Source organism: Hemiscyllium ocellatum, chromosome 12 (assembly GCF_020745735.1).
Source record: "Hemiscyllium ocellatum isolate sHemOce1 chromosome 12, sHemOce1.pat.X.cur, whole genome shotgun sequence".
NCBI lineage: Eukaryota > Metazoa > Chordata > Chondrichthyes > Orectolobiformes > Hemiscylliidae > Hemiscyllium > Hemiscyllium ocellatum.
In genome coordinates this window covers 38261770-38287610 of record NC_083412.1, presented here as the reverse complement: position 1 = coordinate 38287610, position 25841 = coordinate 38261770, and the positions used below count along the sequence as shown (strand labels likewise).

Below are 25841 nucleotides of genomic sequence, written 5' to 3'. Positions count from 1 at the left end.
AAAGCGATAGATCGATGCAAGTGGGGAGTGATGGTGACAGGTCAGTGGGGGGGGGGGGGGGGGAAGGGGGGTGGAATGGATAGGTGGGAAGGAAGACAAACAGGTACACAAGTTTCAAGAGGGTAGTGCCAATTTGGAGGGTTGGATCTGGGATGAGGTGGGGGGTGGGGGAAGGGCGATGAGGAAACTGCTGAAGTCGACGGGGATGCCAAAAGACCAGAAGACAGAGTGGAAGTAAGGCCATTTCGCCCATTGAGTCCATTCTGCCATTTAAATCATGGCTGATGGGCATTTCAACCCCACTTACCCACACTCTCCCCGTAGACCTTAATTCCATCTGAGATCAATCTATGCCTTGATGACATATCACTTCCCAGCCTCCACTGTGCTCTGTGGTAATGAATTCCAAAGGCTCACCACTCTCACTCTCCTTATTTCAGTTTTAAATTGACCCCCTCTAATTCTAAGGCTATGCCCATGAGTCCTAGTCTCCCTGCCTAACAGAAACAAATTCCAAGCATCCACCCTTTCTAACCCATGCATTATCTTGTAAGTTTCTATTAGATCTCCCCTCAATCTTCTGAACTGTAATGGATACAATTCTAAGTCTTCAGCTGTTCATCGTATGTTAAGCTTACCATTCCAGGGATCATCCGTGTGAATCTCCGCTAGACACGTTCCAGTACCAGTATGTCCTTTGAGGTGTGGACCCAAAATTGGACACAGTATTCCAAATGAGGCCTAACTAGGGCTTTACAAAGTCTCAGAAGCACATCACTGCTCTCAGATTCCAACCCTCTTAAGATAAATGACAACATTACATTCGCTTTCTTAATCACGGAGTCAATCTGCAAGTTAACCTTTAGAAAATCCTGGACAAGCACTCCCAGATCCCTTTGTACTTTGGCTTTAGGAATTTTTTCACCATTTAGAAAACAGTCCAGGCCTGCATTATTTTTTTCCAATGCAAGACCTCGCATTTGCTCATGTTGAATTTCATCACCCATTTCCTGGATCACTCTCCCAAACTGTCCAAATATTTCTGCATTCCGGATTAGTGATGCTGGAAGAGCACAGCAGTTCAGGCAGCATCCGAGCAGCGGTAAAATCGATGTTTCGGGCAAAAGCCCTTCATCAGGAATACAGGCAGAGAGCCTGAAGGGTGGAGAGATAAGTGAGAGGAGGGTGGGGATGGGGAGAAAGTAGCAGAGAGTACAATAGGTGAGTGGGGGAGGGGATGAAGGTGATAGATCGTGGGGGGGTGGATAAGTGGAAAAGATGATAGGCAGGTAAGACAAGTCATGGGGACAGTGCTGAGCTGGAAGTTTGGAACTGGGGTGAGGTGGGATCACCACCAGACGCCTGGACGAAGAATGCTTCATCTTCCGCCTCGAAACACTTCAACCCCAGAGCATCAATGTGGACTTCACCAGTTTCCTCAATTCCCCTTCCCCCACCTCACCCCAGTTCCAAACTTCCAGCTCAGCACTGTCCCCATGACTTGTCCTATCTGCCTATCTTCTTTTCCGCCTATCCACTCCAACCTCCCCCCCGACCTATTACCTTCATCCCCTCCCCCACTCACCTATTGTACTCTATGCTACTTTCTCCCCACCCCCACCGTCCTCTCATTTATCTCTCCACCCTTCAAGCTCACTGCCTGTATTCCTGAAGGGCTTTTGCCCAAAACGTCGATTTTACAGCTCCTCAGATGCTGCCTGAACTGCTGTGCTCTTCCAGCATCACTAATGCAGAATCTGGTTTCCAGCATCTGCTGTCATTGTTTTTACCTAAATATTTCTGCAGCGTCCTCACCTCCTCAGTATTACATGCCTTTCCACCTAACTTCATATCATTGATAAACTTCACCAGAATGCCTCCAGTCCCTTCATCCAGATCATTAATATATTAAGTGAAGAGCTGTAGTCCCAACACTGAACACTACTGGACACCACTTGTCACTGGCTGCCATTCCAAAAAAATAATCTTTTATCTCCACTCTCTGCCTTCTGTCAGACAGCTAATCCTCAATCCATGCCACTAGCTCACCTTGATCACCATGAGCCCTCACTTTACTCAGCAGCTTCCCGTGAGGCACCTTATCAAAGGCCTTTTGGAAGTCAAGATAGATAACATCCACTGGGTTTCCCTAGTCTAATTTACTTATTACCTCTTCAAAGACTTCTAACAGGTTTGTCAGGCACGACCTTCCCTTACTAAATCCATGTTGACTTGTTCTAATCTGACCCTGCACTTCCAAGAATTTAGAAATCTCACCCTTAATGATAGTTAGGCTAATCGGCCTATAATTATCCATCTTTTGTCTTGATCCTTTCATGAACAAGGGGGTTACAACATTGATTTTCCAATCATCTGGGATTTTCCCTGACTCCAGTGACTTTTGAAAGATCATAGCAACGTCTCCGCTATTTCCTAAGCCACCTCCCTCAGAGCTCTCGGATGTAGCTCATCGGGGCCAGGAGACTGAACAATTTTTAGACCTTTTGGCTTTTCTCGCACTCTCTTTTGTAATGGCTACCATAATCAACTTTACCCTCTGACTCTCCTTAAATGTTGGGATGTTACCCATGTCTTCCACTGTGAAGACTGACGCAAAGTACGTACTAAGTTCTTCAGGTATTTCCTTGTCTTGCATCACTCGCATTCCAACATCAATCTGGGGTGGGCCAATGTCTATTTTTGTCCCTCATATGTTTCCTAAGTATTGAAATAAACTTTTACTATCATTTCTAATATTACTGGGCAGCTACATTTCCTTCCTTTGTCAGCCATGACTGTCTAATCCCCACCCCGGATAATCTTTCTTTTCTTTGGGATGAACCTCTATACTGTGTCCTCAATTACACACAGAAACTCCTGCCATTATTGCTCTACTGTCCTCCCCACTAGCCTCTGTTGCCAGTTGATTTTCGTCTCTCATGCCTGTAATTACCTTTATTTAACCGTAACGCCAATATATCCGATTTTGCCATCTCTCTTTCAAACTGTAGTCTGAACTCTACCACATTATGATCGCTGCCTCCTCATGTTCCTTTACTTTAAGATCTTTTATACAGTCTGGCTCATTACATAGCAGTAAGTCCAGAATAGCCTGCTCACTTGTGGGCTCCATCACAAGCTGTTCCAAAAAGCCAACATGTAAGCATTCCATTAATTCCCTATCCTTGGATCCACTGGTAACATTATTCACCCAGTTCACCTGCATATTGAAGTCTCCCGTGATCGCTTTTCTGACATGCCCTATTTATTTCCTGATACATCTTGTGCACCTTGTCCTGACCACTGTTAGGTGGTGGTCTGTACACAACTCCCTTTTTTTTGCCTTTAAGGTTCTTCAACTCCACCCAAACAGACTCCAAATCATCTGACCTTATGTCATTCAGTGCCATAGATTTAATTTCATTCTTAACTAACAAGGCAATCCATCCCCTCTGTCCCCCTCCCTGTCTTTTCGATAAGTTGTAAATCCTTGGATGTTTAACTGCCAGTCCTGAACCCCCTGCAACAATGTCTCTCTGATGCTTACCACATCTTAATCATTCACGATGATTTTTGCTGTTAATTCATCTACTTTGTTACAAATACTACAAGCACTCAGGTAAAGTGCCTTAATGTTAACTTTCTTAGCATTATTAGAGATATTGGAAATCATAAGATGTTCAAAGTTATCCTTCCTTTTTGCTGCATTCCTAGTCTGCCTTGAGCATAAACCCAATGCACACGTGCTATCCTGCTGCTAATCTTTCCATTTAACTCTATACTCCCTGTCACTTTCACTTTTCTTTCCCCCGACTTAGAAGTTTAAAGTCCTACTGACCACCCAATTTATCCTTTTCGCGAGAACACTGGTTCCAGATCAGTTCAGGTGGAGACTGTCCGAACGGTGCAGACCCCGCTGGTTCCAAAACTGTGTTCTTGGATGGTCCCAAGGCAGAAGATGAAGCATTCTTCCTCCAGTCATTTGGTAGTTTGGATTTTGTGCTGGAGGTGACCCAGGACTTGCATGTCCTTGGAAGAGTAGGAGGTGGAGTTAAAGTGTTCGGACAGAGGTTGGTGGGGTTGTTTGGTGCATGTGTCCCAGAGGTATTCCCTAAAACATTCTGTGAGTTGGTGTCCTGTTCTCCCCAATGTAGAGGGGACCATATTGAGAGCAACGGACACAGTAGGTGAGGTGTTTGGATGTGCAGGAAAATCTCTGCTAGATGTGGAAGGATCCTTGGGGACCTTGGATGGAAGTGAGGGGAGAGGTGGGGCCACAGGTTTTACACCTCTTGCAGCGGTAAGGGAAGGTGTTGGGAGTGAAGGATGTGTTGGTGGGGGACCTAATAAGGGAATCATGGGGTGAATGGTCTCTGCAGAATGCTGATACAGGTGGTGAGGGAAATATACCTCTGTTGGTGGGGTCTGATTATTGGTGGCACAAACAACAGAGGATAGTGCTCTGGTGGTGGGGTCATGAACAGTCAATTAAACCTACTGCAGTGTCCTGCTCTCATGCCCATGTGTCTGTCCTCAGCATGCTGTAATAGTTTAGCAAATCACAGAGAAAACTGGAGGAACAATTTCTCTTCAAACCTGGCACTTTACAACTTTCTAGGCTCAATATTGAGTTCAACACTTTCAAATTGTGAACTATTTCCTTCTCTTTATTTTAGTTTTACTTGTTACATTCTCTGTTACCATGTCCTCTCCTCCACCAGCACACCCCTCCACACCACCGCAACCCCCCACCCCAAAACTGCAGTGAGATTATCTGTTCTTTCCAGTCTGGCAGTAAAATGCACAATTGCTCTGCCTTTCTCTCATTTCAATCACTTTCATCTGAACTATCAATATCCTTTCTCCCTCACAACTTCCATCACTCCCCGCTGCCCAACTTAAACTATTGTATTAATGCTGCGCCCTCCACATTTCATTTCAGCTCTGATGAAGAATCATCTTGATTCGAAATGTTAGCTTGCTCTCTCTCCATGGATGCTGCCTGTCCCCCACTGTGATCTCCAGCATTTTTTATTATCAGTAGAGATTGCATCATCAGCAGTAATTTGCTCCTACACTGTTCATTGGTCACACAAAACAATAGAAGATCTAAAATGATAATTTTCCACCAGATCTGAAAGCTATATGGCACTTCCCAGTCGAGTGGTGCATTGAGACTGAAACAATCTTGCAGAAAGGAAATGTGAAGTGAGATATCATGAAGAATGGGACCACACTGAAAAGAACAGTCTAAGTTTGTCAGACATTGCACTGGATTCATTGATAGAGGAGATCGAAGGTTGGACAGCAGTTAAATATCGCAGCTGAGTAGGCCTTTCAGATATACACTAAGGATAATGACTGCGGTGAGCCCAAGAAGTCAATGTCAGGAGCCAAGCTTCCAGTGAAGTGGATGTCATGTCACAACAATTTCAATTACCTCACACAAAGGTCAATGAATACATCTTCAAACACTGTCTACCACCAACTAACCACAACAACATCAACCACAAACAATGACCTTTACTCAATAAGGAACCAATCCAAACATTCCTGGTTTCACCTAATGCTCACACATTCAGCACTGTTGTAAGCCTTACATCACATCACCTGGCAGCCCCAACTTGTACACATCAACTACTCAACATGACAGCTTGATCAAAAATAGATTGCGAAGCACTCAATGACATATTCCTCTTTGTCTTGAAGAGCATGGAGGTGCATAACTGGATGTAACAAAAGCTAATCAAATGAGGGTCAAAAGCACATACATATCTTAATTCACATGCTAAACAATGTTTGCTATCACTGGATGTCAAGTATTGGTGAATGATGGGGCTGAATTAACAGAAAATAACTGAGTCCATGCTTCCAATCCTCCTTGTCCCACAGTTCCTTCTGATTTACAAGCACAAGTGCTCTGCAGACAGCACAGCACATGCCAGCTGGTGGAGAGTGAAAATCTTCATGCACCAGGAGGTCAGTCTGAAACTGCAAAGAACAAGGAGGAGTCCAACACCAACTTAAAAGGTTTTGTGGAGACCATCCAGCCTTTCCTTAAATGGAATGGAGGACAAATCCATGAGCACAATTACAGAACTTAGAGTGAGGTACCATCATATTTCCCACTGTGGCACACATGGTTTCCACCACAAGTCTCAGTTTTGCAATGAAACCTCAGAATACACTTTGCTATCAAAATGGAAACGGATACCAGCTTTCAACCAGAGTTTAAGGGTACAGTGGCAATCTGTTTTTCAACAGATTACTGGGGTTGCTGAGGTGCAGCCTGGACTGTAAAATTATGCTGCCCACGTTCAAGCTGACATGTGTTTTACCACCTGGTTAGTGATGCCACAAGAGTTGTGGCTTGGGCTCAATTTCGAAAAATACAGAGACAGCTTTGGTCTTCATTTCTGGTAACTTACAGTCTTTTATGGTTTCCCTTTACCCAAGAATAACTATTATTGGACTCTGGTAGGTTTTGCAAATGCTTTCACCTGCACCATTGTTAAGTACATCTCTCACTAGTAAAATGTCCCCTTTTTTTCACATGTTCTGCACATAACTAATGTGAATATTAGATCATACGATCAACTTCCACCTCATTATGCCATCCGTTCACAGTATACTGCAGCACCTCTGCCAGTGATGTTGCTGTTGCCAGTCAGCCAGCCTAGAGAGAGCTACCACTCAAACTAAGGTGGTACAGTCAACATCCACACTTTCTTGTCCTATTATTGCTTCATGTTCTCCTCAAAGACCACCTGGAGCTCTCTCCCCAACTCTCATGAATGTCAGCTCCACATAGTTTCACTAAGCCAGACACAGGTACACAGAAGATGGGCATTAAGGGCAATTAGCTCATATTTGTATGCACACATGATGCCAATTGTAAATATTTGTACTATTTACAACAATTCTGTTTTACATGGCAACCAAGATGACAATATGTAGTCGGTGACTGAGGAAAGGTAAAGAGTGGGACTGGCTGGAGCATGGAGGATTGTGGTTACTGGTTTCACATAAAAACTCTCTCTTCATGTACAGTTCAGGCAGAATAGAACTGTGCCCTATACAATTCCACACAATGTGGGAAGGGCTTCAGGTCAAAGAGAGCTGTATGAAATGAGGTCACAGATCAGCTACAATCTCATTGAATGGTCAAGGAGACTTGACTGTAAAGATAAAGGAGCAGAATTAGGCCATTTGGCCCAGCATGCCTGAGCTGCCATTCATTCATGACTGATACCTCTCTCAAACTCATTCTCCTGCCTTTTCCAATGCCTCAGCACTTGAACTCTGAAACAGCACTAATGGCTGTCGTATTACCTTCTTATGGTATTTACTACCTCTACCACATGCAGTACTGGGGGAGGGTTGTATGAGTCAGTTTGCTGCCACGAATGCTCCTTTTGTCTTGGTCAGATATTATTATGCAAGGGAGCTGATACAAATAAATCTGCTCAATCAGAAAGCTACAACAACATTCCCTGTCTCCACCCACGTAGCATCAGACTGATTCCTGGGATGGGAGGGCTGAGGCATGAAGACAGACTAGATTAGTTAGAATCTTCTCAATAGAATTTAAAAGAATGAGGGGCATCTCATAGAAGCCTAAAAATTTGAACAAGAGAGGATAAATGCATAAAGGATGATCCCAATAACCAGTGAGTTCATAACCAAGGGTTATAGTGTAAAAATATGGAGTAGGTCATTTAGAACTCAGATGAGGAGAAATTTCTTCACCCAAAGGGTGGTCAGCCTGTAGAATTTTGGGTCACAGAAAATGGTTAAGGTCAACACACAATGTTTTCAAGAATGAGATAGAAATAGTACTTAGGGCTAAAGAAATGTTAAAGGGTGCAGGGAGAAAGCAGAATTGAGCACAGAGTGGGATGGTTAGTGATGACCATATTGAATAAGGTGGAGCAAGTTTGATGAGTCATGTGACTACTTCCATTCCTACATTCTACATTCCTATGAGTAGAATGAAGGAGCCAATGTAGTATGAATATTAATTCCTTCAGAACCATTACCTGATACACCTCTCACAAGCATTTCTTCCCCATTGTTAACCCATTACACATCCTAACACCTGCTCAAGACTCTGTCTTCACAAATGTAGATGATCTGGATGTTGCTAATTTTCTCAGAATATGTTCACTTCAGATTTAGAAGAAGGGTAATCTGTTGACACCGATTCTAATCAGTAGATAATTTATTTGCTGAAAGATCCATGAGCTCATGGATATCATTGGTGGAGGGTGACATTTATTGCAGACTTTGTTAGTCCATTAGCTTATCTGGAAGACTGTTAACCTCCTATGATCTCCTTAGCAGAAGAATGCCTCCTTGATGATTTGATCAGGCATCATCTTTTTCTTGATTCTATATATTATTGGGCATCGGTTTAGTGTACATGGAGTGATATTCAACTCACCTCTCAATGTGATGATCAGGCTGGATGTCCACACTGATTATATTCATGCCATAGATTGTTTTCTCTGTAGGCTGTATCTACTTACTAACATCAAGCTTAAACTGAACAGTAATGTCCATTGACAAAAACAAGCTCTGTGAATTCTGGATTGTTGAAATCACCAATTTGTTTCTGCAAAGGTCTCAGTTACCTTTTCTTAAGGAAATTACTTCACCGTATTAAGATCTTTGTGTGGCTTCGGCAATTCATTTTGGTGTTTCACAAAGCAATCAGTAGCAAACTAACTGGCCGTTATAAGTATTGCCTGGCTTTATTTTCTATTGAACTCAAGGGTTTAGATGCTTGATCTACTCTTGCGCTAATACACAGGAATAGGTGGGATGCGAATGGGGAGGACACAGAGAGTCTAGAGAGAGAGACAGACAGGTTGAGCAAGTATGCAAATGAATGGACAGAAATAAGATAATGTGTGGGTTTGCACATTGGTGGGAAGAACAGAAGACCGGAATATTAATTCAATTTTAAAAGACTACAAAGTACAGAAAGATTTGGGGATCCTAAATCCACAAGTCACAAAATAAAAGGGTGGCACGGTGGCACAGTGGTTAGCACTGCTGCCTCACAGCGCCAGAGACCTGGGTTCAATTCCCGACTCAGGGGACTGACTGTGTGGAGTTTGCACATTCTCCTCGTGTCTGCGTGGGTTTCCTCCGGGTGCTCCGGTTTCCTCCCACAGTCCAAAGATGCGCGGGTCAGGTGAATTGGCCATGCTAAATTGCCCCTAGTGTTAGGTGAAGGGGTAAATGTAGGGGAATGGATGGGTTGCGCTTCGGCGGGTCGGTGTGGACTTGTTGGGCCGAAGGGCCTGTTTCTACACTGTAAGTAATCTAATCTAATCAAAAAAAGAGTTCAGCAGGAGATAGGAAAGGCAACTATACCACTGTTCTTTTCTTTTTCCCAAAGTGAATGGAATATACAACTAGGGAAGTCTTGCTCACTATAGATGGCACTAGTGAGACCACTGATGAAATAACATCAATGGTTGTGGTTCACTTATCAATGAAACATATACTGGCATTGCAAGCAGTTGACAGAGGTTCACTGGATCGATTCTGGGTATAGAAGGATTTTATGAGGAAAAGCTGACTAGATTGGGCTTTTACTCATTGGAGTTTGGAATAATGAGCGGAGACCTTATTGGAACATTTTTAAAGACAGATTTTGTTTTTAAGAAATAAAGACTGTAAACGTTTGAATCACAATATCAACTCTTTGCAAATGCACACACTGATTGCATGGTAAAAATGTTCACGTTTTATTTTACATTGAGATTATTGCATACGTCAAGTGTAGAACTGATTTGTATCAGAAAATAACAGTTAGGGAACAATATTAACTTTAAAACTGTAGTACTTATAAATACTGCAATGATCATGTGAAATGAATAAAAATGTACAAGGGAACAGAAACTGCATTTCTGACAGCAACCAGAAAGAGCGCTGAATGTTCACCTAAAATGACGATGAGAATCAAGTGAGAATGTTTCCAGCCCACATAATTGGAATGTTTATATCTCATATGGAAGTCCACAGACACCATGTCGAATTTAAGACCATTCCAATGAAATAAATATAACATTTATTTTAATAGCTACTCATCCACACCATGCACAGGTTAATGAAATGGTCAGAATTTTTACAACTGTCATCATGCATGGGTTAATGGAAAATATTTCAGCAATAGTGCAATGAAAATGGGTTTATTATCATGTTTAATGAAGTGCAGACTGATGTAAAATTGGGATTTGGATTTTATGATTATTTTTAGAATATTAGACAACCCATGTAACAACATGTAATGATTAAAGCTCTCAAATTATATGATCAACTGGATATCCAATCATTGTTTGAAATTAACTCCCCTTTATGTAAAAGCAGTTTAAAATAATTCACAATTTATTTTTGCACCAAGCTCTCCTTGAAAGTCAAGTTAAAAGTTTGTATCCAAAGCATTAATTCCAGATTGGATTTGAAAACACATTTGATTTGCTCTCTGGACTGATATACCTACCTTGCCAGTTTTTATTCTGTGTGAGATGGCATCAAACCTCTGATTAAGCTCTGAAAGCTTGGGCTCCACTATCTCCCTGCAGTGATCTCCACGGTTTGTCATCAGCTCCAGGGCCTGGTCACGCACCGCATCCACCTTCAGTCTCATATCATTGAGTTCAGACTTCAGACGCTACAGCCAATGAGCAAGACACACAAAGCTTAAAGTCAGAGCTAGAAATACATACATAGACAGAAAGATGCCTTTAAAGGGCACAGCAATATAGAGGATGGAAAGATAGGGAAAGAACTATGTAACATTGATAAGAGACAGGTTAGGTTACTCATATTAACAGATTGTCTCCATGTAGAATAAAGTAAGAAGGATCTGCTGAAATTCAGATCAGTTTGAGTTTTATACTGTTTATCAAAATGTTGAAAAAGTTCTGTGTTACAGTCAGTTCCACATAGCTCTTCAGCCACAAAGGTTTCTGTGTATGAAGCGGTTTGTCAGGTTTTGATGAGGAGCTAACAGCAGAGAAAATTAAAAATGAAGGCCAAAACAAAACTTTAAAAACAAACTGCTTCCTGTTAGACAACTCCACTGCAGCCATTGGGTAAACAGCTGAGGTGAGACTGCCTAAGTGCACTCTATTGCTGACTTCACACTAAAGTGGCAGTATTGGTCAGCCTCTTTCAAAGTCACAGGGATGTACAGCTCCATTTGCCAGCAGTTGGCCCATATCCCTCTAAACCCTTTTATTCACATACTTATCCAGATGTCCTTTACATTTTGTCATTGTACCAGCCTCCATCAATTCCTCTGGCAATTCCTTCCATATAGCACCAGCCTGTGCATGAAAAAGTTGTCCCTTAGGACCCTTTTAAACTTTGCCCATCTTACCTTTGCCCTCTTGTTTTCGACTCCCCTTTAGAACCAATAAAATGTTCATTCCATTGGTTTCAATAAAGAGAGAGTACCAACTTCACCCAGGATACACAAACAAAATACAACACCAAATTGAGACTCTGTGATGCAAAACACAGTTTTCTGTCTTTTAACCATGATGTATGAAGAACAACTTTACTTTCACAGCTATGTATAGAATTCCCAGCGAACTTCTAAAGTATTCAAAATAATCTATGAGAAGAAATTGATGACACAAATTGCTGCAGTATTTTTATTTTAAACTATTTTATTTTGCAGTGGTCACTTTGCTAGGATTTATATTACCTTAATAAATTAGGAAGCAAGGCACTTGAAAAAAAAAGAGAATATCACAGACAAGGAGAGCATTTATTGCCTATTCATAACTCTGAGTGCTTGCACCACTGTTGTCTATTTGTTGCAGCTCTGACTGCATGGCTGGTTAAGCCACTTCAGACAGTAGTTTAGAGGCCATCATATTGCTATGCATCTGAATTCACCTGTCAGCACAGGTAAGGTAATGTTTCCTTTGACTCACACAGGTTAGTGAATCAATAGGCTTTTATATCCTTCCAGCGATTGCATGATCACCAATACTGATGCTGACATTTTATCCCTGATTCATTTACCAACTGTGCTTGAATTGGAACTCCTATCTCTGGATCATTGGTGCAGACCTCAGGATAATTAGCCCAGTTATGTCACCACTTTGCAACCATATTGAACCTTACTGCATCCCTGAACTATTTTTAATAATTTATTTAACAGTAACACATACTTTCTCCCCTGGTTTATTCTTTGAGTTATTTTCTGTGGACAATTGATTGGTAGTGATCAGTTTGTTTTTGAAAAAGACTGCAATACAAACCTTATGACCTTCTTAATTGTTTTTTACATGAACCGGCATCCTTCAAGAGTGATTAGGCTTCATACATTGGGAAGAATGGGCTTCTCATCACCTACCAGTGCAGTCAGTGTAAGATAATACCCTAGTTACAGGAATATGATGGAGAAAGACGTGTCTGTTTTTCAGAGCAGATTGGGAAGTAACAAAGACACATTGCTGCATAGTATGGAGAAAAGGAATGGAATCGTGACATCAGAGAAATAATCATTGGTAAACAGATGTGAATTTAGTCAGTTTTACATGGACATATGCTGTAAGCAGCATAGGTTACAATCAAAAGGTTGTTCAAATCAACGGCAGAATTTTCTCCTCCCTGGTGGTGAAATGGAAGACAACTAAGATTACTTAATTTGGCAAAAGTGAAGAAATTGATTCTAGAAAACCTCCCCATTTAGTCCTCAAACATTTTATAACAAGTTCAGAATCTTGACCATTATAGGTAATGACCTAATTTCCTGAATTTGCATTTCTTGATATCCCAGACCAGCATACTGACATCACATATTTTCCATTCCTTTATTGAGAAAATTGAGAAATCCAAAAACAGGGAAAACAGTCCTAAGATGATGGTGTATCTTGCCAGAATCTGTTGCTGTTTATGAAATGGCTGCTAGCCATCTACCTTCTCACTACATGGAGCTGCTTCATCTACACAAGGTTCCTGCATAGTTAATAGCCACAATCCTCCACAGCCCTTCAACTACACAACTCAGCATGAGCAAAGTACCAACTTCATCACATCATTATGCCTACACTTGGACCAAGTCTGTTACTACTTCAATCATCTACTTTGGAGCTGAGCAATAGCTTTGGGATGCAAACCTCTTCCAGGTTTACACTCAGGACCATCAAGACATCTCTTGCACCAATACAAAATCTGTTGCACTGACCTGAAGCAAGGCATCTTATGGTCTTTGGTTGCTTTATCATGCACAAGGCCAGCAAGCACTTGAATCATGCCACTCAGTCTTTCAGAATTATGTTGCTCCTTAGTTCACAAGGCTTTAGCACAGAGGTAGAAGTGGGTAACGTCTGTGAATGAGCTTATCTGACAGTGCAGAGAGAGAGGCAGGCAACTTGTGGCAGTGAAGTGCACGGAGGATGAAATGTATCAATCAGGCTGGGGATAGATACTATGCTGAACAATACAGTGCTTTGTCAGAATCAGAACTGCATGTCCCAACAGGGGATGCTGCACCTAATTTAAAAAAAACAGCAGTGTACAGAAGTCAGAGGGGATAGATGCTCAATGGGGAGTGGTGGACCATAGTCAGACATGGTGTATAGCCAGTTATTCAAGTATCTAGTTTGATTACAGTCCAGGGGTTAGCCATGCTCAGTTAGGTGTTTGGTCTTATGCAAGTCTGGGAGTATATGCTCTTCAAGTCCAGGGACTGGGCTGTGGTCCGTTCTGTAGGTCTGAACATTCACAAAAAATGGTTTAATGGGAGAAGAGTATAGCACAATGGAATATTGCTTGCTTAAATATTGAGGTAAAAGCTGGAAAATGTACAAGCTGGGCCAGGCTATGGGAAGCGTGATGTCATGCAACCCACATGCCACCGCACTTTAACGGCAAATGGGAAAATTCTAAATTGCTGAATGTAATTGGAATTCAGGTTCTAACTACAAATGGAGACAAAAATCAATAACTTGATTAGAAAAGATCAATTATCCAAAATTTAAAAATCTAAAGTGAAGTTACCTTCAAAACTTCCTCCTTCTGTCCAACTTTCTGTTTCTCAGATTCATCCAACAAGATTTCAGCACGATACATCCAGGCTGTGATTTGAGCTACATTCTGATCAAAATTTTCCATTTGCTTTTGGTATTCCTGTGTTGCAGTTGAATATGAATAAGTGGTTTAGAGTTTTTAAAAAATACATTAAGCAAATGTTTCATTTCCCTTTTCAGTTCTCCCTCGCTCACTTGAAAAGTCTTGCCTAATATTTAGGGACACATAACTTGCTTCCAGCTGATGCTGTTTTGTGCCTTGGTTGATGACATCGATTCTCTATACATGCTGCTTGTCAGACTAAAGAGCTGCCTGATGGGGAATTATGAGTTTGAATCTTCCTTTCACTACATTTCAGCATTGAACAATGGTTCTCTGATAGGCCACTTTTCGTCATGCCATCCTATAATTTACACTTTAAATGGGCATTAGCCCTTTTATTAGAATATCATAGCCATCATCACAACATTATTTTAAGTTTGCAGAGAAAAAAAATCTTTGGAATCAATTAGCACAAAGTATTTGGAAATAGAACAGATTCAAGTTTAATTATTTAAAAACTCAATCATTTTAAATGAGCAAAAATAATTAGATGGGCTGCATATTTTACAAAGTATCATTGTTAATGAGATACAATGATAATTCCTCCACAGGGAGTTCAGTAGTAAGCTATTATACCACACACCAAGGGCTTTAGTACATTTCTATTTGTCTGGCTTCCAACACCGTGTGTGGCTGAAAGCACCAAGCTTAATTTAACTTCTGGCCCATAATTTCCATCAGTATACTGTCAAGATATTTATAGAAAACAAAGTCAATTCAATTGACAAGTCATCTGAACAAAAATAAAGCAGTCATGGCAATGCCTCTTTCAATGGCTAATGAACATAGTTTTCTCCGGAAGTTAATTTGAAAACAATATTTACCATAAACAGGAGGTAAATCTGATAGAACTCACTGAAACGCTGTTCATCTATTCAAATTGTTAAGAATAGTCTTACACATAAGAAGTGGCAGATGGAGTTTAATTTAGATAAATGCAAGGTGCTTTTGGGAAAGCAAACCATAGCAGGACTTATACACTTAATGGTAAGGTCCCAGGAGTGTTGCTGAACAAAGAGATCTTGGAGTGCAGGTTCATAGCTCCTTGAAAGTGGAGTCGCAGGTAGATAGTATAGTGAAGAAGGCATTTTGTACGCTTTCCATTATTGGTCAGAGTGTTGAGTACAGGAGTTGGGAGGTCATATTGTGGCTGTTAGGCCACTGTTGGAATATTGCATTCAATTCTGGTCTCCTTCCTATCGGAAAGATGTTGTGAAACTTAAAAGGGTTCAGAAAAGATTTACAAGGATGTTGCCAGGGTTGCAGGATTTGAACTATAGGGAGAGGCTGAACAGGTGGGGCTGTTTTCCCTGGCATGTCAGAGGCTGAGGGGTGACTATATAGAGGTTTACAAATTCATGAGGGGCATGTATAGGATAAATAGATAAAGTCTCTTCCCTGGGGTGGGGGAGTCCAGAACTATAGGGCATAGGTTTGGGGTGAAAGAAGAAAGATATAAAAGAGACCTAAGGGGCAACCTTTTCATGCAGAGGGTGGTACTTTTATGGAATGAGCTGCCAGAGGAAGTGGTGGAGGCTGGTAAAATTGCAACATTTAAAAGGCATCTGGATGGGTATATGAATAGGAAGGGGTTAGAGAGGTTGCCGGGGGGCGGTGGGGGGGGGGGGGGTTGGACCAGGTACTGGGATGTGGAACTAGATTGGGTTGGGATATCTGGTCGGCATGGACGAGTTGGACTGAAGGGTCTGCTTCCATGCTGTACATCTCTATGACTCTATGGCATATGTTAAGCAATTCAGGACAAATCTGAAAAGGATGAGAATAGGGGTTTGGTTAGTCTGCTAAAGACTGTGATAGTCTAATGGAAGTCTACCTTGAGAAAAATCATGCAGAACCCCAAGAGCAGAAAGTTGAGCAAATGAACATTCCCTGATTGACAAGAGGCAGGAAGGTCTATATCAGTTGGTCAGACAGCTAGTGTTCTCTTCATTCTTTTGGGGCTGGGGAGGCATCAATATGGCAGAATAGTGGAGAATTTCAAATGCAGAATGATATTTTAGATTAGGCAAATCTGCATTGGAGAAACTTTAAGACTAGAGAACCTATCGGTCAAAATATTGCTCAAAATCTACACCAATGATTTTGAAACACATGTATGTGTGGCACCTAGTAACTATATTCACAGACTACTAAGGGTGGCATGCCCATAAATTGAAAATATTATATACGCTTCTTATCCCTCTCGCCAATTTATGTAGCCCAGGATACATTTCCCATGAACTATTTGGGCCATTAAATTCTGATTAAACATTGCATGCCATTTAGTGAATACCTTATTATAAGGAAAGTTAGCTTCACAGAAACATTTGGTGGAGAACCAAATCATTCTTCAAGCACACTTTATTTTACAGGAACCAGCTGAAACTAAAGATCAGCAAGCTCTGTGGGGATAGTTCTCATGCAATCTCTTTAAACATTAGCGCAGTGCTATCAGCGCACTAGTTAATTTGTGTAAATGGAGATCTGTGATTAACTTCACGTTATGCCGGGCAGATACCATATTGAAATGTTCAATGCTGCAAGCAGCAATTCCAGAAATTGTGGCTACCATTGAGAGATCTCTCCTAATAAAACCACTGACTTGCTAAATCTTCAGTCAAATTTTACCTGAATAATACAGGGTATGATTGAATCGATATTTTTAAGTGCTGGCTGCCAGTCTAATGTACATTGCATATATAAAGAGGAATACAAGCCACTGTCAGGGCTATTTGTTTGTTGTGATTCAATAAATTTTACTTAGTGCTGATTGAAGGATATTGTGCCTTTTTGCACAGTTTTTAGATTATTATGGGTTCTACAGGTGTTCTATATTTATTCATTTTGTGAGCAATTGTTAAAATATCTAAAAAAAAGGCTAAAGCCAAGCTCTAGTTGCTGCTGAATTTTATTTCTTACATCAGATTAATTAATGGAGACAACAGAGGTCATTTTCAACTTGGGTGTTACATGATAGGGTCATAAAGTGTTATCTTCAGAAATGTACTCTTCAGAAAGTGTTATCGTGAAAAATAGAACTGGAGCCAATCTTCATGAAGATATATAAGCACTGATCTCTCGAATAAATAATTATGAATGTACACACTGTCAATTCCAACCCATTTCCAGTTCCTATTTACTGGATGCCAAATGAAACTTTAGTTAATGTCGACCACATACATCTTATTAAACACAATGAAAAGCCAATCAACAACCAGTACACTACAGTAACTGTCCAATTATCACTTCCACAAGCTTCAATTGAGTCTTAAATCTTCTATATCACATAACTATATTGAATTATTTCCATATATTTATGAAAATCTCTAACAAAAAATCTCAAAAGGTATTCTTTTATTTAAAAAAATTATAAATTTAATTTACAACATCCAAAATAGACAAACGCTCCTCCAAATGACATCCAAGAATTACATGGAGACAAATACCCTTTGAATCTCTTCTTAACCCCACTGCTACAGAGAGACACCTGACCTTCACATAAGTACCTTCATTCTTCTGCCCTTGGTGAAAATGAATGAAGTGGGGCAAATTAATGGGCATTCCATTCCATCAAGCTCTGACACTAATCTTTGTTGTTTATTTGGCAATATATTATATTCCAAAGGCTGCTGCATTGATGCAATGATGTTCAAAGGTACTCACCAGCAGAATGTTGAACCATTCTTCAGCCCGTGATGTGACTGCTATCCAGTTACAATTTAACAGGCTAAGTTTGTCATCCACAACACTGTCACTCTTTCCTAACATTGTCTTCAGACTCTTGCCAGTCTCAGTAATACTGTTGAGCAGTAGCCGTCTCTTTTCTATATCTTTTTGTGTAGCCTTCAAAATAAACATTTGTGTGACATTACTGAAAATGCAGAAGACAGCAAAACTGAAAAAAAGCCTTATTCTTAAAATATCATTGTTCATAACAATAAAATTGATAAGTTTTGTTCCCCAAATACAACAAAGGTATATAGGAACATAGGAACATGAGTGAGCTATGACAGATGGAGTTCAATGTCATCAGGTGTCAGGCTATCCATTTTGGATTGAGAAAAGGATCAATTAGGATGCTTTCTGGATGGTAAGAAACTATATACAGTGGATGCCAAGACTTGTTGGTTCAGGTTCATCGATCTTTAAAATATTGCAAATAGGTGCAGAACCTTGAACCTTGAATCATTCAAAGAGATTGTGGCTGATCTGTGGCTGAACTCCATATATTTGCTTTTGTGCCCATATCCCTTAACATTTTGGTGAACAAATACTTACCCTTCTCAGATTTGAAGTTAACAATTGTCCCCAAGAGAGTTCCAAGCATCTACCAACCTTTGTGTGCTGAAGTGCTCCTTAACATCTCTACTGAACACTCTGGCCTTGAGAAAGTGAGGACTGCAGATGTTGGAGATCAAAGTCAAGAATATGGTGCTGGAAAAACACAACACTCCTGAGGAAGGGCTTATGCCTGAAACATCGATTCTCCTGCACCTCAGATGCTGCCTGACCTGCTGTGCTTTTCCAGCATCACACTCTCAACTCCGACTTCTCAAACGGTGACTGCTGATCCTGAAATCCTCAACTAGTGGAAATAGTTTATCTTTATCCACCCTGATTTTTCCTAATAATATCTTCATAACCTTCTAAGTTCTCACGAAAAAAGGCCTAATTTGTATAACGTCTCCTCATAACTTAACTGCTGACATCGAGGTGTCATTCTTGTAAATCTCACTTCCTCACAGGCCAATCTATCCTTCCTAAGGTGTGGTGCCCAGATCTTCTCTTCGTACTCCAAGTGGGGTCTAGCCAGGGTTTTGTACAACTAGAGCATAACCTCTGAATCCTTGTACTCCTGTCCTCTAGATATAATGGCCAGCATTCCATTCACTTAATTGACTATTTTTTGCACCTATTTGCAACATTTTAAAGATCGATGAACCTGAACCAACAAGTCTTGGCATCCACTGTATATAATTTCTTACCATCCAGAAAGCACCCTGATTTATCCTTTTCTCGATCCAAAATGGAAAGACTGACACTTGATTACATTGAATTCCATCTGCCAGCTTTGCCCATTCACCTAGTCAATCAATATCCCTTTATAATTTTATGATATTACCTACACTGTCCACAACGATGTCTAACTTTGTGTGAATAACTGAAGGTGAATAACTTTTCAAAACTAAAACAGCATTAACTCTCTTTATGCTTAAAAAAGTCAGCTTTTAACATAGGCATGGAAATAAACCAAAGAAGCAATGATTCACTTGTTTCACGCACGAATGGTAAGGTAATGTTTTGTAACACTATTAGTTATCAACAGCATAATCGCATTGGAAATGTGATATTAAGAAATTTCTGACAAGTGGGGGTATGTTTTCTGTGGGCCAGCAATGCTCTTTTGAGCAAAATAGCTTCAAAATTAATGAATATCCAATGAATTAATATGTAACTGTACGACAGAATGGCAAGACCTTTTTGGAATGAATTAGGAAGTTTATTTAAAAAAAATTCAAATTGGAAGCTTCATAACAGTGAGGTCATTATGAGAGGTCAAAGTGTCTGCAATATCACAGTGGATACTTCATGGTTTATCTGCACACATTCTTGATTATTCAACTGGAACTGCTCATTACCAAAATGTACCTTACATGTACATCAAAGTAATTTTTTTTTGCAATTTTCAAACAGGAAACACTTTTTAAAAATAAATAACAGCATATAATGACAATACTAAAGCTAAGCTAAATAATTTAGTGTAAAATAACACTTTCTAAGAGCATTCATTGCCCCTAGTGCCTCGCCATTTCAATTTTATAAACCCCATTCCTGGTTACAGATTCAGTCTACTCTGGCTTATATAATATTTTGCTGTGATATAGGGGCAAAGTTAGCTCAATTGGCTGAACAGTTGGCTTGTGATGCAGAGTGATGACACAGTGTAGCTTCAATTCCTGTGCCTGAGGTTACCACAAAGGCACCGGCTTCTCAACCTTTCCCCTCACCTGAGACAATGACAACCCTCAGATTAAAATAATGGAGTTTCTCTCATGGTAGTGCAGCCCTATGGCATGCTGGGACTGTGGTGACATTACTTGATATTGAAAATTCACACTAACTTCTAAAAATAGGATTGTGACCATCAGTATTGTACTGCTTGCTGTTGCATTAATTCATACTGGTACACATGTTGGCTCAATGGTTCGTACTGCCGCTTCATAGCGCCAGGGACCAAGTTCGATTACAACTTCAGGCAACTGTCTGTGTAGAGTTTGCATGTTCTCCCCATCTCTCATGTGTTTCCTCCAGGTGCTCCAGTTTCCTTCATAGCGCAAAGATATAGGTGGATCGGCCGTGCTAAATTGCCCAGAGTATCTACAGGTTTGCAGTTTAGGTGGATTAGCTGTGGAAAATGTAGGGTTACAAGAGTAGGGTCTGGGTGGGATGCCCTTTGGAGGGTCGGTGTGGAAACAGGCCATTTCGCCCATGGAGTCCACTCCGTGGGGATTCTATGAACCAAAATTCTAATTCATCTAAACTCTGAGGGAATATTATAATTGAAAGATAGCTTCTACTTTAAACAATATCATCCTTTATTCAGTACTAAGAAATTTAAAACAGAACTATTTTTAAAAACAATCTTCCATTGGCACCTTAAAAAAAACTTGTCCGCTTCATTTTTACATGCTCACTCACATTAGGTCCTTCACACCATATGCACCGACAGAGAGCTGATATGACAGAAATCCCTCATTTCTGCCACAGCAACTGTTACTCACTATGAGTAAGAAAACAAATGCTGCAGAAGTTAATGTGAAGTAAAATCTACCACACATTTCACATTTTGGAGGAGCCCTCTGTTGTAGACCAGGTCAGACCCCTCAAAACATTTCAAGATGATAGCTCAGACCCAAACTTTACTAAATGCTTTAAGGTGCTGCATTTTGGGAAAGCAAATCTTAGCAGGACTTATATACTCAATGGTAAGGTCCTAGGGAGTATTGCTGAACAAAGAGACCTTGGAGTGCAGATTCATAGCTTCTTGAAAGTGGAGTTGCAGGTAAATAGGATAGTGAAGGCGGCGTTTGGTATGCTTTCCTTTATTGGTCAGAGTATTGAGTACAGGAGTTGGAAGGTCATGTTGTGGCTACACAGGACATTGGTTAGGCCACTGTTGGAATGTTGCGTGCAACTCTGGTCTCCTTCCTATCGGAAAGATATTGTGAAACTTGAAAGGGTTCAGAAAAGATTTACAAGGATGTTGCCAGGATTGGAGAATTTGAGCAATAGGGAGAGACTGAATAGGCTGGGGCTGTTTTCCCTGGAGCGTCGGAGGCTGAGGGGTGACCATATAGAGGTCTACAAAATTATGAGGGACATGGATAGGATAAATAGATGAAGTCTTTTCCCTGGTGTGGGGGAGTCCAGAGCTATAGGGCATAGGTTTAGGGTGAGACAGCAAAGATGTAGAAGAGATGTAAGGGGCAACGTTTTCATACAGAGGATGGTACGCATATGGAATGAGCTGCCAGAGGAAGTGGTGGAGGCTGGTACAATTGCAACATTTAAAAGTCATTTGGATGGGTATATGAATAGGAAGGGTTTGGAGGAATATGGTCCGTGTCCTGGCAGGTGGGACTAGATTGGGTTGGGATATCTGGTCGGCATGGACGGGTTGGACCACAGGGTCTGTTTCCATGCTGTACATCTCTATGACTCTCAGCAGGTGCAGTGTGTATATTCAGGGGAGAATCAGCTGGTCAAACCACTTAGTTTTAAAAAAAAACAGAACTTATTTACAAGATTACTGAATGAAACACAAACAAATAGAAAGAAACAGAAAACTGAATAGCTTAATCTATTCAAAAACTTAATGATGCTGTTCCAAATACTTGCTATAATCTCCATATATACCCCTTGGCATAAAAAGTAAAATCAAACACAGGTTCTTACAAGAGAAAAATCAGAGAGACTACCAGCCTAGACCTGCTTCTTTGAATCCAGCAACATTTCCCACATGACCGCTAAACACCAAAACAAATCAAACCAAACCAAAACAGAGAAAGGCTGAACTGGGAAAGCTAGCCACTCCCCTTTCATTGTACAAGTGATTTTTAAACTTGAAAGTCTTCCGCATGAGGCAGTATCTGTTAGCTATTATCAAATTGGCCCTAAAACCCTTCACCTCCAGACTTTTCAGAGTCTGTGTCATTTATGCCCTCACTAAAAAAGAAACAAGGGCAGCACAACCTTGTTAAAGGAGCAGCTTTGTCACACCTCTTAACTTGTCAAAGAAGAGGAAACACTTGGTTTAATATCAAAACAGTGGACTATACTGCAGTCAGCTGCCTGTCAATAAGGCAACACTTTACACTGTTGGTAAAAGAGCACACCACAAATCTGAAAAAGCAGTTGGTGGCAACTTTGCCTTTCTTTTTAATGCAATGTACATCTCTATGACTCTTGAGTTGATAGAGCTCATATTGTCCTGTTCTTCATCTTTCCAGCCCTTTCAGGCACAAACTCCAGCTGCAGGTATGTTTTGTTCCTCATACACATGACTCTTCTTCATGTTAATCTTAAAAGTGTGAGTTGATTGCTTTAGACATTTTAATTGTCCTCAGTTAGGGGGCATTTTGTTTCCCATAGCAGTTGGCAACAGGGATACTCAGACCAACTAAAGAATTGCAGTTCCCATCCTACCAAGATCAGGTAATTCAGCAGACAGCAATGTATGAACCCAGCATCTTCTAGTTTGTAGCATTCTCTGCTGAACTCCATTGCAAACCTGCAGACTGAACATCAGGAACAAACGCTTCACTTGGACTCAAACCGATTTTATTGGCAGCTCAGGATTTTAATTGAAGGAAGCTCTCAGTTTCTATTCTGAAGATTTTCATCTGTAATATCTAAGATATGGCCAATATTTTTAATTAAATTTGTTAAATTTGATAACTTAATCCAACACTCTGGTTTTGACTGACTTGAACATCAAATGCCAAAAAAATGCCAAAAATTAGAAAGAAACCTAAAGAAAAAAAATCTTCGAATTATACTCAAAATGAACTTTCCTTTTGAAATCAAGCCTCATCTCCCTTTGTACATTGTAAAGGAGATTTCTTTTTTATGATGTGCTGATAGACAATAAAGACTCCCATATCCCTGACAACACTCAAACTTTTAAATAGAAAATCTTCGTAATCTTCTCATTAAACATTTCAACATTCATTATAAGTAGGAAAAATGAAGACATTAGTAGTCACCTCTCAAAGATAACTATTTCAATTTCTGAAGTGAAATTGAACCCAACTCTCACCAGAAGATATTTTCCTTGGCCTGCCAGTTGTTTCCAATATCCTCCTTTTCCCTCCTTAAAAAGGTACTGACTTATTGATTTCCATGGCCACTGAATATCTCAGCCATGAGTTACAAGGATGCACATTTGAGGTTATTTGATAAACTTAACTCCTTTCCTATCCATGATGTCTCTTCATCAACAGTCAAACAAGGCTCACTGGACAGCAGTAAAGAGTAGCAACACTCAACAGTTTCCATTTTTAACCAATGGATCTATAAAGCCAATTTAGTCTTCTCCTTTGTTAATGCCTGATCAAAATCATCTTTAAGCTTGTTAATATCTTTATTAAAGAAAGAGAGATCATAGTTTTATGATAAGAGATAACACTTTTAAAACAGATATAAGAAGCAATTGCTTCTGTCAAAGGATCATGAATCTGTTGAATTCACTCCCCCAGAATGTAGTGAATACTGGAAGGTTGAGCAAATTGAAAGATGAGACAGGCAGATTTTAAATTAGTAATGCATTGAAGGGTTACAGAGAGCAGGCAGTAAAGTGGAGTTGAGGCTGAAGTGAGATGATTGTTTCAAATGGTGGAGGATGCTTGAGGAGCTGCATTGCCTATTCCTGTCCCTAGTTTTCATGTACTTGAAGGTCAAGAGAAACAGTTGGTAGATATTCATTGTTTGAGCACATAAATAAGGAACAGCTATAACACTACAGACTATAATAGAGGCATAAGACTGAGAAAGTTAATGAACTCTGGACAAAAAAGACGAGGGGAGGAACCTAGTTAGGGTGAAGAACGTAGGTACTGGTGAAATGTGTGGAGGAATCAGGTGACAAGTACAGTGAGGCCATTCTCAACAGCAAAAGCATTTCACTGCATATTTTCTATGTTTGCTGTTATTAGGGACAATTTTAGATGATTTGTGATGACACCTCCGTATAGCAGGCAGGATTTGAACTCAGGCGTTCTGACCTCAAGGTGAGGACACTAATGTGCTCTTGCAGGATAGGGGTGAAGACGATTTTTCAAGTCAAACTGGTAGAAAAATACGGTTTCAATATTTAACAATACATGGTAGTTGCTGGTGGTTGAAGCTGAGGCTCCATAATGAAAAACTAAATGCAACAGAACTGTAACGGCATCAAACCTGTGATTTCTGATTTGTGAGACCACTGACTTTTCACTTGGTCATTGTGCTTTACAAATGATCACAGTGGGATTCAAACCTGCAATCTTCTGATAATATCCCAACTCACCAAATCAAACTCTTATCTATTAAGTCAGATAACCACTGTTCACTCCAGCCACTATGCTTTGCAACATTCTCACAAGGCAAAGATAAATTGCCAATTGATGGGGAATGACTGTTTTGAATTGGCTTGACTTGCCTTTTTGCACTTTGCCTCCTTAGCCAGAGATACCAAACTCATATCACTGCTGACTTGCTCTGCTATTTAGTGCGGACACAAAGCCACAATACTTTTCATGTTGTCAGTGAGTCTGAGTCAAGGGAGACTGCATTTGCTCAGGGATATCCAGTGCAGAAAGTCAAGAGCAGCCTCTGATACCAGTCCAAGATATGTCACTTTGCTTTTTAAGATTAGATTAGATTCTCTACAGTGTGGAAACAGGTCCTTCAGCCCAACAAGCCCACACCACCCCACGGAAGAGAAACCCACCCAAACCTAGTCCCCTATCCTATATTTATCCCTGATAATGCACCTAACACTGTGGACAATTTAGCATGGTTAATTCACCTGACCTGCACATCTTTGGATTGTGGGAGGAAACTGGAGCACATGGAGGAAACCCACGCAGACACAGGGAGAATGTGTCAATTCCACACAGACAGGCAGGAATCGAACCCAGGACCCTGATGGTGAGAGGCAGCAGTGCTAACCACTGAGCCACCGTGCCGCTCATCAAGAAGAGCAAACTAAAAAACAGTGAATTACAGACATGTTAGCCAAACATCTTGCCAGGAAAAACATTTGGAGTTAATAATCAAGGAAATGGTAACTGAACACCTTGAAAATTTTCAGTTAATCAAGGACAGTCCACATTGATTCATGACAGGTAGATGTGCCTGACAAACCTCACTGAATATCTTCAAGAAGTGGCTAAGGTAGTGCAGATGGGGATATCTATGGATGTTGTTTATGTGGACTTCTCGAAGACACCTGATAAGGTCCCATGAAAGAGACTGTTAACTAAGATAGAAGCTCAGAGAATTGACAGCAAATTAATGAGATAGCTGGGAAATTGCTTAAGTGGCTGGTGACAAAAAGTAGTGACAATGTACAGGTACTTAAATTGGCAGTATGTGATCAGTGGGGCCCCACAGCAATCTGTGCTAGAGCATCAATT

At 40.5% G+C, this 25841-nt stretch overlaps 1 protein-coding gene across 7 annotated transcripts in view; it reads right to left on the bottom strand.

The window, feature by feature from the left end:
• The window catches only part of dmd (dystrophin), a 1983095-nt gene that overhangs the window by 926796 nt on the left and 1030458 nt on the right, over window positions 1-25841 (bottom strand). For all 7 annotated transcript variants that reach the window (XM_060833515.1, XM_060833512.1, XM_060833514.1 and 4 more), the window contains 3 exons: window positions 17827-18006; window positions 14032-14160; window positions 10514-10684 (listed from right to left, as the gene is read on the bottom strand). In XM_060833515.1, the coding sequence (XP_060689498.1) occupies window positions 10514-10684; window positions 14032-14160; window positions 17827-18006 (480 nt within the window). The remainder of the gene's footprint in view (window positions 1-10513; window positions 10685-14031; window positions 14161-17826; window positions 18007-25841) is intronic.